Raw genomic sequence first — 16,261 nt, 5'->3', positions numbered from 1 at the left:
TCAAATGAAACGTCGAAACCACCTACAGTACGAAGAAAGGAACTGTCCGCAAGGACACTCCCCCCCCCCAGTCCATTATCTGAAGAAAAGGATCTCTGCAGGACAGAGCTTATAGTTCCAAGAGCCATCTGGTGGTACAGATTGCCACCAAGATGAACATCTTCAGAGTGAGATCTTTTATAGAAGCTCTCGAGAGGTGTGAAAGTAGCGACGCACATTCTTTTGAGAGCAAGATTTAGGTTCCAGGGGGGACAAACCTGGCAGACCAGGGACCTCAAGTTTTGCTCCTCGAAGGAAATGCACAACATTTGGATATGCTGTCACACTGGCCCCATGAACCTTGCCTTGTAAATAGCCCAGAGCAGAGACTTGGACCCGCAGGGAACTGTAAGACAAGTCCTTCGTCAGACCCTTCTGCAGGAAGGCCAGGGTCTGCACCACCGATGCTATTTGCAAGTCCACTCCTTGCTCTGCACACCAAGATTCGAAGACTCTCTGGACTCTGACACAGGCTAATGAAGGTCTTTCGAGCTCTCAACAGTGTGGAAATCACATCTTCCAGGTATCCTTTCTTCCTTAATATCCTCCTCTCAAAAGCCAGGCCACTAGACAAAAGCGATCCAGTTGATCTAAAAATATAGGACCTTGCCGGAGAAGATTTTATAGGTGGCTCAGTCTCAGGGGGCAGTCTATAGCTAGGTTGACCAGATCCGCGAACCAGTGACACCATGGCCACTCCAGAGCGACGAGAATCACTCTTCCTGGGTGAAATTCTATTCTTCTTAGAACTTTGCCCACTAGAGGCCATGAAGGGAACACGTACACCAGAACCTCGTGAGACCAAGGCAGAACTAGGGCATCGACGCCTTCCGCCGCGTGTTCCCTTCTGCGACGAAAGAAGCACGGGGCCTTGGCGTTCTCTCGCGTTGCCATCAGGTCTATGTGGAGTTCCTCACCTGCATGAGATGAGCGTCATTGCCTCCTCGGATAGCTCCCACTCTCCTGGATGTAGTTGCTGAAGGCTGAGGAAATCTGCCTGAATGTTGTCGGAGCCCACAATGTGCAATGCCGCCAACATTGCCAAATGCTGTTCTGCCCAGGTCATCAGCAGGTCCGCTTCCAGAGCCACTGCTTTGCTTTGCTCTTGGTTCCTCCTGGCAATTGATGTAGGCCACAGTGGTCACACTGAAGAGGACTCAGACCATGCGGTTCTGTAAAAGAGGGAGAAACTCCAGAAGCGCTAACCACACAGCTCTCGTTTCCAGACGATTGATGGGCCAGGATGCTTCTTCTTCCATCCACTGTCCCTGCACTGTTCGGGATCAGAGAGGCCGGCATCAATCGTCACCACTATCCACTGTGGTAGCTTGAGATCCATGCCACAATCCAAATCGGCCCGGCACAGCCACCACGAAAGACTGGATCTGGCAGACTCTATAAGCGGTAGGGGAGATGGAATCGCTCCGATCTGGATCCCACCTGGAGAGTAGAGCTCTCTGAAGTGGTCTCATATGAGCAAACGCCCAGGGAACTAATTTTAAGGTTGAGGCCATGGAGCAGAGAACCTGTAAGTAGTCGCATACCTTGGGAATCCGCATGTTCAGGAACCTCTGAACTCGTGACAGCAGCTTGGAAGTTTGTTCCTCTGAGAGAAAAACCTTCCCCGCAAGGGTATCGAGCCTCACCCCTAAGAATTCCAGGACCTGCGAAGGCGAGAGATGACTCTTGGCGAGATTGACCTCCCAGCCCAAAGCCTCAAGCAACTCACTACCAAGTCTACGGCTTGAGGACAAAGGCTTTGGGACTTCATCCAGATGAGCCAATTGTCCAAGTAAGGATAAACCAGTATCCCCTATTTTCGAAGCGCGCCACAGCCACCACCATGAATTCAGTGAAGGTCCTCAGAGCTGTAGCTAGGCCAAACGGAAGAGTGCAAAACTGGAAATGTTCTCCAAGGATCTTGAACCTGAGATCTCTGGTGATCCAGACGTATTCCGATGTACAGCTACGCTTCCATTAGGTCTAGGGATGCCAGGAATTCTCTGCTGTACACCGCTATGACGGATCTCAGTGTTTCCATCCGGAATCGGGGAACCTTGAGTGCTATTTTCACCTTCTGTAGGCCCAGGATGGGCCGAAACATCCCCTCTTTCTTTGGGACAACAAAATAAATGGAATAAATAAATGTCCCATCTCCCTCTCCTCCAGGGGGACAGGGATAATGGCCCCCAACATCCTTAGCCTTTGGATGCTCTGGCGAATGATGACTTTCTTTGTCGTGGACGTACAGGAGGAGGCTATGAATAGATTTCTTAAAGGACAAATTCTAAAGCGTAGCAGTGTTCTATCACGCTGAGGACCCACTTGTCCGAAGTGATTTTGACCCACTCCTCGTAAAAGGTCAGCCAATCCCCGATGGTGGGCATCAAGGAGTGGGCCAGCCATTCCTCATTGTGAGGATTTTGGCCTGATTTGTCCCGACTGGTCCTGCGGTTATGTAGGGACTGGGACCAGGACGGAGACCTCCCCGAAGTCTGCCTCTGGCCTGCACTTGGAGCTCTGCTCAGACGGAAGTGTTTTTGGTTCCGAAATAGAGAATGGACCAGTTGAAATACCTTAGATCCTTTAGGCCTGTCTTCCGGTAATTTATGCACCCTGTTATCCCCCTAAATGCTTGATCAGCTGTTCCAGGTCTTCTCCAAAAAGAAACTTGCCCTTGAAGGGGAGGGCTCCCAGCTGTGCCTTTGAAGAGATATCCGCCGACCAATTGCGTAACCGAGTTTCCTGGCCAAAACCACCAACACCATGGTCCTGGAAAAGGTGTGGATAAGTCATACAAAGCACCCACCCTGTAAGTCAGTGGTCCCCAAACCTGTCCTGGGGGCCCACCAGCCAGTCGGGTTTTCAGGATATCCACAATGAATATTCATGAGAGAAAATGTGCATGTTATGGAGGCAGTGCATGCAAATTTTCTCTCATGCATATTCACTGTGGATATCTTGAAAACCCGACTGGCTGGTGGGCCCCCAGGACAGGGTTGGGGACCACTGCTGTAAGTGACTGCTGCTTCCAAGCACTCTGCTCGCTCAGACTCCCTGGGTGACAGATCTTTAGCACTCTGCAACTGCTGCACCCATCTCAAACTTGGGGAGAGCATAAAGCTGCTGCATACAGCAGCCCTGATGCCCAGGGTGGATACCTCAAAAATCAGCTTGAGGTAGACCTCAAGCTGTCTGTCTTGCAAGTCCTTCAAGGCTGCTGCGCCGGCGACTGGAATTGAGGTCCTCTTCGTAACCGCAACATTGAGGCATCCACTTTCGGCACCCTGAGCAGCTCTAACGTACCTTCGGGCAAAGGATATAACTTATCCATAGCCCTACTGACATTTAATCCTGTCTCTGGAGTGTCCCACTCCCAGACTACCAGCTGCTTCACCATCCTGTGAAACGGGAACGAAGTGGTCGGACCTCTCAAATCAGCCATGACTGGATCCACCGAATCCAGAACTCCTGCAGGACCTTGATTCCCAGCTCCGCTAGAACATGCAGTATAAGGGGGCTAAGTTATTCCCTCTGAAACAGAAACTACCCTGGGATTGTCACCCTCTATATTAGGCGGCACCTCAGGATCTTGCCCTTCATGGTCCTGTCCTGTCGGGGGGAGGGGCCCTGGAACCGGGTCCACCGAAAGAGGCCCCTTGAGGCCATGGCCTTCCGGGTTCCTGACCGTACAAACTCTGAGCTGCTGGGGACAAATAGTCTTTGGCCCATTTCCTGGCCCCCCCAGATGGGCCTCTTCCATAAGGGCCAACTCGCTTAGCCCCCCCAGGCTAAAAAGCCCTGGTGCAGCTGCTGGCAACAGCGTCGGTGGGAGTTCCCCTCCCCCCGCTGCCCTCTCCTCCTTGCACGCAAAGGAACTTAAAATGGCTGCTGTTCCCACGCTCACCGGGAATGGATCGGCCTCACCAGCAGGAGCAGGATGCAATGGCCGCGATTTGGGCGGCTGTGCGAACTCAAGACATGGTCCCCTGAGCTGAGCCCTCCCCACCAGGGAGGCAGCGGGAGCAAGTTCCTGCCCACGAGATCCAAGGGAAGGTCTCCCTGCAAGAAGGACAGTGGCTCAAGCGAGGCATGTTGTAGAGACATGGACCGTGTGGACTGCACCTGAGAGGGCTCCCCAAGCTAAAAATGCCTGTCAGTGTCTTCCCCCTGCCACCCAGGAGCACGGAGAGCAAAGTCGGCCCGGAGCTGAAGTCACAAAGTTCCCTGATCAATCCCTCTTATTTTTCTTCTTAAAAAAAAACTTTAAAATAACAGTAACACCCCCCTCCCCTAAAAAAAAAAAAAAAAAAGACAGAAAATACTTCCCCGCAGAGGCTCTCCAGGACACTGTGCTGGGAGGGGAGGGAGCCAGTCCCCTGGCTATCACCCCCGGCACACCAGCCAGAGCATATTTGGGGTTCCCAACCCCTTATTGTTGAAGCCTTCAACTAGGAGAAATGGTCCCGCCCAGGACCTTACAACCTCCCAGAAGACACTGTGCTCTCTTAGCCTATAAAAAGAAAACCTTCTTGCTTTTTTTTTTTTTTTTTGGTTTGGTACAGAACCACAGGTTTTGCCCCACCTCCATCTGCTGGAGACAGAGAAATACTGAAGAGGTACAGGTGGCACACCGTAGTAAGAGGCAGTGCCTGCAAAACTTTCTCTGTCTCTATCTGCTGGAAGGGAGGCAAAATCCAGGAGTCTGGGTTTTAAAACTTTAATGAACAAAAAAAACAAAAAAGGATACTTCCCTGAGCAGCGGCTGGCAGATGTCTGAAGTAAGAGGAAGCCAGTCCCCTGGCTATCAAAACCTCCGGAAGCAATGGGCTATAATAGACAGGAGTTTCCAATCCCCAGAATGCCCGGCTCAACCAGAGGGATGACCCACAAAGGAGCCTAACACCTCGAGGAGCTACACCAACTTCTTCACTACCCTCAAAATTTTCTGTCAGAACTGCAGGTTTGCACCTCTACCATCTGCTGGAGAGAGAGGAATACTGAGAGACTGCAGGTGGCACTCAGTTATGTAGCAGTGCCTCAAAGTTTTTGTTGTCTGCCTCCATTTGCTGGTAGAGCTGCAAAACTCACTTGTCTGGACTGATCTGTGTATGAACTGGAAAAAAAAAAGTTCAGTTTTTATCATTTTCTATAATCAATTCAGTAGTCTTCAGGCCTACTGGCAGTTAGCCATAATTAGTTTTTTTGTCTTGTACCGATCCAGGCCCTTATCTGAAAGTAGCTGTTAACTCTTGAAGCAGATGACATTCGAAACTCGCTCGGTGTGTCAAATTTGATAAAAAGACAATAGTTAATTTTGGATAATTCCTGCATTCCTTCACATTGAACTGCTATGATAAGCGACTGATAATTTTCATTGGGGAACTGGTCGTATGCCTTACAAACTTTTGTTAGTATTCTAAACAAAAAACAAAAACATTTATGGCTGATGATTTTACATCAACGATACAGATGGTAAAAAAGTTTTTTAGCCTCGCATTGGTTCTCTATATGATAGCCGATTATATTGTTTCACTTTTGAGTTGGATATTGTAGGCATGGGGATAACCTGCAAGTAGCAGCAGTTATCACTCAAAAATAAATAACTTGCTGAGCAGACCGGATGGACCATTTGGGTCTTTTTCTGCTGTCATTTACTGGAATGGGTCGTTATCTGCTGACATTTAATTTGTTACTCATTTGCTGCAGCAGTTAAAGCAAATAAAATATCAGAAATTATTTATAAAGGAATGGAGAATAAAACTGACTCTCTCAATGCCTCTGTATAGATCCATGGTGCGACTTCATCTTGAGTACTGTGTGTAGATCCTTCTCAAAAAAAGATAATTAGAAAAGGTACAGAGAACAGCAACAAAAATGACAAAGATTGAAACAGCTCCCTTATCAAGAGAGGCTTTTCAGCCTAGAGAAGATTCAGCTGAGAGGGGATATGATAAAGTTTTATAAAATCATGAGGGAGGTGGAACTGGTAAATAGGAAATGGAGAAATTACTTACCTGATAATTTCGTTTTCTTTAGTGTAGACAGATGGACTCAGGACCAATGGGTATAGTGTGCTCCTGATAGCAGTTGGAGACGGAGTCAGATTTCAATCTGACGACAGCACTACATGTACCCGTGCAGGAAGCTCTGCTCTTCAGTATTCTCCTCGAAAAGCAATAGTGGATATATCTGTGTTTGGATAACTTGATTCATTTGAACTAGTTGGCGTGAATTGTAGCTAGAGACCGCCAGTGTCATCAACCGAGAAATGCAGACACCCTGTAACTATGGGTGACTTAACTAGGGGTAAGTCCGGCTTACCCGTGCTTGTCTTGCGCTCGGGAATTGCCACCCGAGGTTTCGGTATGCTGAGGAGTGTAGACACTAAGGAAATTTCGGTTTCCTTAGTGTCTACACTAAGGAAACCGAAATTATCAGGTAAGTAATTTCTCCATTTCCTAGCGTGTAGCAGATGGACTCAGGACCAATGGGATTTACAAAAGCTACTCCCGAACCAGGTGGGAGGCTGCCCGTGGCCCATTTAGTACTGCCCTTGCGAATGCTGTGTCCTCCCTGGCCTGAACATCCAGGCGATAGAACCTCAATAAGGTGTGAATGGAGGACCATGTCGCCACCCGACAGATCTCGGCAGGTGACAGCATCTTGGTTTCTGCCCAGGACACTGCCTGGGCCCTTGTGGAATGGGCCTTGACTTGTAGAGGTGGAGGCTTGCCTGCCTCTACGTAGGTCGCCTTGATTACTTCTTTGATCCAGCTGGCTATGGTTGCCCGCGAGGCTGCTTCCACTTGTTTCTTCCCGCTGTGAAGGACAAATAGGTGCTCCGTCTTTCGCACGGATTCCGACCTTTCCAGGTAGCGGACTAGGAGTCTGCCGACGTTAAGATGGCATGAGTCTTCCAAGTCCTTATGCTCATCTGGAGATGGCAGCGAGATGGTTTGGTTTAGATGGAAATGAGAAACCACCTTTGGAAGGAAGGAGGGGACAGTGGATCCTGGTGTGAGTCTGAGGAACTGTTCCTGACAGGATAGTGCTTGACGTTCGAAGATGTGACGGGCTGACCATATTGCCACTAGGAATGCAGTCTTCAAGGTCAGGAGCCTTAGGGACAGACCGCGTGTAGGTCTGAAGGAAGTTCCCGCTAGGAAGCTTAGTACAAGATTGAGATTCCAGAGGGATACCGGCCACTTTAGTGGTGGCCGGATTTGCTTGTCCCCTCTCAGGCAGCGGGAGACGTCTGGATGGGAAGATAGACTGATGCCGTCCACTTTGACTCTGAAACAGGCCAGCGCGGCCAGTTGAACCTTGATGGAGTTGAAAGACAACCCCTTCTTCAGGCCTTCCTGCAGGAATTCCAGGATCATGGGAATTTTGACTGTCCACGGAAGAATGTTGTGGTCTTCACACCAGGCTTCGAATATTCTCCATATTCATATGTAAGTTAAAGATGTGGAAAGCTTGCGTGCTCGGAGCAACGTGTCAATTACTGCCCTCGAGTATCCGCTCTTTTTCAGGCGAGTCCTCTCAATGGCCAGACCTTAAGAGAGAATAGAGTTGGGTCTTCGTGGAGAATCAGTCCTTGCTGGAGCAGGTCGGCACAGGGGGTTCCCCGCCATTCCCTTCGCATGTCTGCGTACCACAGCCTTCTTGGCCAGTCCGGGGCCACTAGGAGTACTAGCCCCCTGTGGTGTTCTATCTTGTGGATGATCCCACCCAGTAGTGGCCATGGAAGAAAGGCGTACAGCAGATCTTCCTGTGGCCAGGTTTGGACTAGGGAGTCGATCCCCTGGGATTGAGGGTCTCGTCTGCAACTGAAGAAGTTGGGAACTTGGGCGTTGGACCAGGTTGCCAGAAGATACAAGGCTGGGGTTCCCCAGCGGTCTATCATCAACTGGAAGACTGTGGTTGACAGCCTCCTTTCCCCTGGGTCTAGCTTTCTCTGCTGAGGTAATCCGCAGTGTCATCTTTTCCCATGATGTGGGTGGCCGATATCCCTTGCGGGTTTGCTTCCGCCCACATCATTAGGGGGTCTATTTCCAGAGACACCTGTTGGCTTCTGGTTCCTACCTGGCGGTTGATGTAGACCACTGTTGTGGCGTTGTCCAACATGACTGACAGCTTCTCCTCGGAGTCTGTGACTGAATCGTAGGCAGGCTAGTCTGACTGCCCGGGCTTCCAGTCGGTTGATGTTCCATTCAGACTCTTCCTTGTCCCATTGCCCCTGGGCTGTCAGTTCCTGACAGTGGGCTCCCCACCCTTATAGGCTCGCATCTGTGGTGAGCAAGACCCAGGTCGGTGGGGATAGCCTTACTCCCTTGCTTAGATGGTCTTCTTGTAGCCACCATAGGAGCTGTATCCATAACTCCGCCGGCAACTGGAGGTGGACGGTGTAGTCCTGGGACATAGGATTCCATCGTGATAGTAGGTAACTTTGTAGTGGTCGCATGTGGGCTCTTGCCCATGGTACGACTTCTAGGGTTGATGTCATGAGTAGAGAACTTGGAGGTAGTCCCATACCATGGGGCGAGCGCCGTTCAGTTTCCTCAACTAGTCCATCAATTTTCTTCTCCTTGTAGGGGGAAGAATGACCTTGTCCTGTTGGGTGTCGAACCGGACTCTTAGGTATTCCAGCGATATGGAGGGCCGCAGACAACTCTTGGTGCATTGATGACCCATCCGAAGTTCTCCAGTAGATTCTTGACTCTGGTGGTCGTTTGATGACTTTCCTCTGGAGATTTTGCCCTGATCAATTGTCCAGATATGGGTGTATGAGGATTCCTTCTTTCCTCAGTGTCACCGCCACTACAACCATGATTTGGTGAACATCTGCGGGGCTGTAGCTAGCCCAAAGGGTAGCGCTCAAAACTGGTAGTGATGGTCCAGGATCGTGAAGCGTAGGAAGCGCTGATGATCGTGATGGACCGGGATGTGCAGATAGGCTTCTGACAGATCCAGGAAGGTCAGAAATTCTCCCGGCTGTATCGCCCTTATGACAGAGCGTAGGGTTTCCATACAGAAGTGTGGTACCCTCAAGTAGCGGTTGACCGACTTGAGGTCCAGGATGGGCCAGTACATTCCCTCTTTCTTGGGGACGATAAAATAGATGGAATAGTGCCCAGTATTTCGTTGGTGCATGGGCACTGGTGTTATAGCCTTTAAGGTGAGCAATTTTGTCAGTGTGGTTTCCACTGCCGTCCTCTTGGAGGGGGAGTGGCAAGGAGATTTCACAAATTTGTCTGGAGGGATGCTGTGGAAGTCCAGAAGGTATCCCTCTCGAATAATGGTTAGGACCCACTTGTCTGACGTTCTCTCAACCCATCTTTGGTAGAACAGGGCAAGCCTGCCCCCTATGGCTTCTTCCTGTGGATGGGTCTATTGATTCTCATTGTGGGGTGCGGCTGGGGGCTGGGTCTGAGCCGGCTCCCCTCTTGTTGTGTTTGTTCCAAAAGGATTGGCCCCTGCCTGCAGGGCGAGGTGCTTGGTATGTATCTTATATGGTCTAAAAGACTGTGATCCTCTGCCCTTGGATGTTCGGGGAGAGGTGCGTTGGCTTCTTTTCTTCTTGTCCTCCGGTAACCGAGGTACTGGAAATTCGCCCCATTTGTCGGCTAACTTTTCCAGTTCGCTTCCAAACAGGAGGGTTCCTTTAAAAGGCATTCTCGTGAGTTTGAGCACTACCCTTCTTGGAAGTCGCATCGGTTGACCAGCTTCGGAGCCAGAGTTGCCTTCTAGCTGCCACAATGGATGAGACAACCCCTGGCTGGGGTGCGCACCAGGTCAGAAGTCTCATCCGTGAGGAAGGATATTGCTGGTTCTAATGTTTCGACGGGTGTGGTGGTGTTCCTGGCCAGTGACAAGCATGCGTGTGTCACCACGGCACAGCAGGCAATGATCTGCAGTGATCTGCAGTGACATAGCTGCTGCAAATGACTGTTTAAGGATGGATTCCTGACGTCTGTCTTGGGCATCCTTGAGTGCCGCTCCTCCTTCGACCGGAATGGTGGTGCACTTTGTGACAGCGCAGACCATGGTGTCCACTTTGGGAAACACCAGGAGTTCTTTGGCTGAGGGTTCCAGTGAATATAGGGCTTCTAGGGCCAGTCCTCCCTTGAAACTGGTCTCTGGAGCATTCCATACCAGGTCGATCAGTTATTGTACGGCTTGCAGCAATGGGAAATGGACGCCGGCATAATTGAGCGGCCGTCTTCCAACACGCAGGCCACGGGCAGATTTTTAAATTTTTTTTTTAAATTTTTGGGGCCTCCGACTTAATATCGCTATGATATTAAGCCAGAGGGTTTACAGAAAAAGTTTTTTCTGCTTTTCTGTACACTTTTCTGTACACTTCCCTGGTGCCAGCCAGCCAGCCAGCCAGGGAAGTGCCTTTGGCAGGCGTTAATTTTTGAGAGTAAAATGTGCAGCTTGGCTGCACGTTTTACTCTCGGACAGTACGGCAATCAACGGGGAAAATGGCGCCGGCGACCACATGAACATGATGGCGAAACCCCCCCCCCCCCGGGAGGGTCTCCATGTGGGAGGACCCTCGAGCCGGATCAGGGTCTAGCCTGGACTGGGCTGATCAACCCGATGGGACAGACACCGGCTGGCAATCTGTACAGTTATCCGAGCCTCGGAGACTAGAGACAAAGTTTTCTACCTTACCTTGTCTCGGCGTTTCCCGGTCTGGAGCCAGGCGGTCTCCGGCTGCGGGGCGAGAGGGAATTTACCTTCACCGCCGCGCTCGGTCTTGCACCTGCTGCCTCTTAGCCACGCCCGTTCCTGGGGGCTAAGTCTATGCCGGGAACTGGCTATCAGACTGAGGTTTACCTCTGAGGGATCTCGGAAATCACCTCAGGAATACTCAACTGGGGGAGGGACCCTTAGGTATCACCGCAGGAGAGCGGGGCTCGTCTGAGGAGGTAAGATTATCTCATTTGGAATTTTCTTCTTTGGTTTGGATTTTCTAACGCTGTGCAAGTATGTGTATAGTCCCGAACTGCTAAGGAGACGGAGAAATACTGAAGAGCAGAGCTTCCTGCACAGATATATGTAGTTTGACGACAGACTGAAATCTGACTCCGTCGCCAACTGCTATCAGGAGCACACTATACCCATTGGTCCTGAGTCCATCTGCTACATGCTAGGAAATGGTTATTTACACTTTCAAATGAACTAAGACTTGGACAGATGCCATGAAAGTAGCTGGAAGCAGATTTTAAATTAAATGGAGAAAATTATTTTTTTTTTTTTACTCCTCACATAATTAAAACAGTGTAATTTGTTGCCAGAGGTTTCAACAAGTTCCTGGAGGAAAAGTCCATAAGAATTATTAGTCCAGTGAACACTATGGGTTATCATAAGACTCGGGGATAACTGCACAGAACAGCAGTTGCTACCCTTAAGAGAAACAGAGTAACCTGCATGGTGCGGCAGATACTACCATGGGAGGCTTGCTGGGCAGACTGGATGGACCATTTTGGTCCTTTTCTGCCGTCATTTCTATGTTTCTGTAACATGGGGTCAGCCTGTCCACAGGAGTGAGCAAAAAGGAATGTGATCCGAGATCTATTGGGTACTTCCTAATGACCCGGATTCGCCACTGTCAGACAGGATGCTGGGCTCAATGGACCTTTGGTCTGATCCAGCATGACACTGCTTATGTTCTTATGTAAGGATGTTACAGCATGGGCCAAATGCTAATGTGTGAGTTTTAGAGAGCCAAATCAAAAAGATTATACAACTGCTGGGTAAGGTCATACCTTGCCTTCTGCTTTTCATAACTCTTGATGTGTTTGTACCAGCGCAGAGCATGGAACAGGTCAGAAGGGGGAGCACTTGACAGAGCTTCAAACACTGCTATATCAGCTTGGGATGGTACATACCTGGAACCAAGACAAAAACACATATCAGGATTTGTACCCTGCACTTTAAGATTAACATTCACTCATGCACATATGTATATAGATATATATATAGAGAGAGAAACTACAATTCACATGAGTTGCACATCTTCCTCAACCTGGATGAGCCTATTTCTAAACATTTATGTAGTGTTACAAGATACATATACAGCACTGAACAGATATAAGAAAGTCTCCCGTCCATGGAGTTTACAATCTAGTGGACAGATTAACAATTAGGACAGGGCCATTTTAATGGTTCAGGGATCTTTGTATTCTAAAGTCTAAGTGAGAGAACAATGAATGAATGAATGAGAGGAATGGATCAAGGGAGGACTTCTGCTAGAGTTTATTTGCAGTTAAAGGAGAACTGCAGAACTGCTTTACTTCCTAAAATTAAATACACACGATTATGAATGCATTTGACCTTGATTTTCTTTTTTTGTAGTAAGGCTACTTGATCCTCCCATTACAAATACTAACCCGATTGTCTAAATATTTATTTATTTATTTATTTAAAAACTTTTATATACCGGTATTAGTATGCATACATCATACCGGTTTACAATGTAACTTTAATGTTTATTGAAAACGTGGATCAACCCACAACTTCGTTGCTAGCCCATATTTCTGCTTATTCAAGTGGATTAACACGGAACCACAATATTTGAATTAATCCGAGATCAGCCACGTGTCCAACTCCCTGCTATTTTTTAAATTAACGTGCAAAACAGTTTCACGACGCTGGGCCCAAATTTTAAGCTCCACGGGGGTCACACATTTCGACCGGCCGTTATATTCGTGCTCTAACCCATGTTATACTGCCGACTCTTCTCCTGCATACATATTTCAGTTTCAGGAACTCAGGCGCAGGCGCAGACAGCTAGGCGGCCAGCAGCACCGGGCTCAGCTCTTTTAAGAGAAAGAAGGCTGGTGGGCAGACTAGGCGCCGGGGGGCGGTATTTGAGGGATTATAGGTCTAGACAGGGCACTGCTACTTTACAGCCCTAACTGACCCTTCGATGTAGCTCTTGTCGGACAGGAAGTCATTAAGGACCTTGAGGCCGGTGGCGGATCTGAGGTCTCCGAACCCCATACTTGGCGAAGGATGCGTCCGTGCGTTTTCCTGCACACCACCACCACAAGCGTGAAACGGCCGGAAAAAGAACGATACAAAACGCCACAATCGCCTTTATAGCTTGACGTACTACCGTCACCGCTTTCGTCATCCGACTTGCGACGGGTGCGGATCACGTGCCCGTGCCTGTCATCACTGGTCGCTCTGCGTTTTGAGGATCCACGGGCTTCAGTAAATTACTGACATGGGACTGAAGATACTAAGTATTTGGTAGTTGCGAAACCAAGACTGGCATAGGCAGCAGCGAAGACCTGTAGGCGCCCACAAAGCTATCCCTCTAGTTTTTATTTTCTTTCCCTTACACTTGCCGCCATATTAGGCCCGATCCCTTCAGCATTTTACGTCAGAGCAAGCGCAATAGATCTGGCCAGCCGTGCAGAGGTCGTACGTTGCGATAGAGGGACGTCTTTTTACGTTCTGTAGTAATAAAGATTGTAGTTGGCTCTTAAAACTGGTGCCGCATGCGCAAATAAATTTAAATAGTAACTATAAGAAGGGTGCCAGGTTTGGTCAAAATAATTTGAAAAGGGGTTGAATTAGCATAAATTGGAAGGTTGTGAAGAGTCCCAAATGTAAAGGTTTTAACCTAACCTCTCCACCCCTTTCATATGCATTCATAATTAAATTATGCTTACGTGAAAGACTACATTTTGCATACACTCACTTCCTGTATGGGTCATAGATGCATGCTGACTGCAAACTTAAGGATTTTATTTAAAAAATGTAAATATCGGTGGAGAAACAAGGTTGTGGGAGGAGGCGAGAAGTACATTAAAAAAGAGCATGGAAGGTAAATGGTCGAAGCACTCAAACTGCATTGGATAATAAAGGCAACGGAACAGGACCGATATATAAGCTATAATTATTTTTTTAAAAAACCCACCCCTTTCTTGTTAACTACTAGACCAGTTCAGATGGATGGGTTTTTCTCCCTAGCAGCAGCAGGAGACAGAGGACAAAATAGTTACTGTAAAAGCCTACTTAAGGCACTGTGCCATCTATAGTGACTTGGTATTGTTCTGTCTCCTACAGCTGGTAGAGGTACCAAATCCTGGATGTGGGGAGCGTGGGGCCCTTTGGGGCTGATGCAATTAAAACGTGTTGAAAGTGGGCACTAAGTGTTCAGCGCCTGCTTTCCTAATGCGCCCCCAGGCACCCCTGCTGGGGGCACTATGCAGTATTTAAATTAGGTGCCGCATTGTCAAGGAGGCACTAGGGTCGATTGTGCGGCCCTAACAACTTGACAGCGGGAGTCCACCAGCGGCCGTCTGTCCGCTGGTTTAGAAAAAATGGACGCCAAATTTATCTGCATCCTTTTTCCTAATCAGTGCACAGCCAAGGGTTCGGGAAATGAATGCTTGTTAACTGAGCATCTGTTTCCCGAACCTGACTACCAGCACTTTAAAAATAATATTTTTTTTAAAGTTAAAAGGTTTTGTTCCTCCTACTTAAGAAGCAGGAGGATGTACAGAAAATAAGTATTTTCTGCACTTTTGGGAGTGCTTACCAATTACTGGCTGCTGTAGGCAGGCATAAGTTTTTGAGTGTAAAAATAGGAAAATTGGTCCTTGCCTGCTAATTTTTGTTCTTGTAGTACCACGGATCAGTCCAGACTCCTGGGTTTTGCCTCCCCTTCAGCAGAAGGAGAGAGAAGTTTTAAAGGACTCCATCCTATGCCACCTAGAGTCTGTCAGTATTACACTGTACCCAAGCAGAGAAAAGCAAACTAGTACAACCAAAATTCCCCGCCCTCGTAGAGCAGAGGGAATGAAAAACTGGTAACATGAACGAAAACATGCCCATTCTCCTACCCTTTGAAGGTGGGCACACAATATCAAAATGCATTGAATAAATCTGCAGAATATGAACATCAACCGGCCGAGCAGACTCTCCATTTCCCCATGGCTGGGACTCTGGACTGATCCGTGGTACTACAGGAATGAAAATTAGCAGGTAAGGACCAATTTTCTTTTCCCTGTACGTACCTGGATCAATCCAGACTCCTGGGATGTACCAAAGCTTCCCTAACCAGGGTGGGACTGAGAGAGTCCCGCTCGGAGAACACTGGCCCTGAAGGAACCGGGCTCTGGGGCCCAGACATCTAGATGGTAATGCTTAGCAAATGTGTGTGGAGATTTCCACGTAGCTGTTCGACAAATCTGCTGCGGCGACACTTGCTGACATTCCGTCCACGAAGTCGCTTGCAATCTAGTTGAATGAGCCCAGAGACCGACCGGAATCGGACGGCCCTGAACTAGGTAAGCCGAAGCAATAGCTTCCTTCAGCCAGCGTGCAATGGTGGTCCCTGAAGCTTTCTGACCCTTCCTGGGACCACTCCATAGGAGAAACAGATGGTCCAAAAGACGGAAACCATTCGTGACCTCCAAATAACGTATTAGCATGCGTCTGACGTCCAACTGTCTTAACTCCCTAGACTCGGAAGTAGGAAGATCTAGGCCCGCCAAGGATGGGAGCGCCACCGTCTGATTCAAATGAAAAGACGACACTACTTTCAGAAGAAAGGAAGGAACCGTTCGTAAAGAAACTTCTTCGTTAGAAATCCTTAAGAAGGGCTCCTGACAAGATAAGGCCTGTAGCTCTGAAACACACTGCGCCAATACAATAGCCACGAGGAAAATGACCTTCAACGTCAGATCTTTCAAGGTTGTCCGCGTCAGCAGCTCGAAAGGCGCATTACAAAAGGGCATGGAGAACCAGGTTGAGCTTCCACGAAGGACAGGGGTTCTGAATCGGAGGACGAAGATGTTTAACGCCACGCAGAAAACGAACCACATCCGGGTGAGACGCTAGAGCGAGGCCCTGTACCTTTCCCCGAAAACTACCAAGGGCTGCCACCTGAACTCATAGGGAATTGAAGGTTAGACCTTTTGCTAGACCTGCCTGCAGAAAGGCAAGAACATCTGGAATAGTAGCCCTGGATGGCTCCACCGTGTGGTTCAGGCACCAGTCCTCAAAAATACCCCAAACTCTGACGTAGGCTATGGAGGTAGAAATTTTATGGGACTGCAAAAGCGTAGTAATCACCTCCAAGGAGTAACCCTTATTTCTCTATTTCTGCCTTTCAAAAGCCATGCTGCTAGACAAAAGCGATCTACCGCTGTGAAATAAACGGGACCTTGTCGCAGCCGACTCAGGGACGGAT

General features: G+C 48.7%; 1 protein-coding gene across 2 annotated transcripts in view; it reads right to left on the bottom strand.

Annotated features, from left to right (window-relative positions):
- The window catches only part of EEF1B2 (eukaryotic translation elongation factor 1 beta 2), a 37,277-nt gene extending 24,138 nt beyond the window's left edge, over positions 1-13,139 (bottom strand). Inside the window, exons 1-2 of one of the 2 annotated variants that reach the window (XM_029606332.1) lie at positions 12,977-13,138; positions 11,820-11,942 (exon numbers count right to left, since the gene is read on the bottom strand). In XM_029606332.1, coding sequence (XP_029462192.1) covers positions 11,820-11,942; positions 12,977-13,056 — 203 coding nt within the window. In that variant the 5' untranslated portion in view covers positions 13,057-13,138. Of the gene's footprint in view, positions 1-11,819; positions 11,943-12,976 lie in introns of both variants that reach the window. The other variant, XM_029606333.1, reaches the window with a different exon arrangement.
- Between the last annotated feature and the right edge of the window lie 3,122 nt (positions 13,140-16,261).

This window comes from Rhinatrema bivittatum, chromosome 6 (genome assembly GCF_901001135.1).
Source record: "Rhinatrema bivittatum chromosome 6, aRhiBiv1.1, whole genome shotgun sequence".
In the NCBI taxonomy this organism is placed as follows: domain Eukaryota; kingdom Metazoa; phylum Chordata; class Amphibia; order Gymnophiona; family Rhinatrematidae; genus Rhinatrema; species Rhinatrema bivittatum.
Note: the sequence above shows the minus strand (reverse complement) of the source record. Positions and strands in the feature narration are given on the sequence as shown.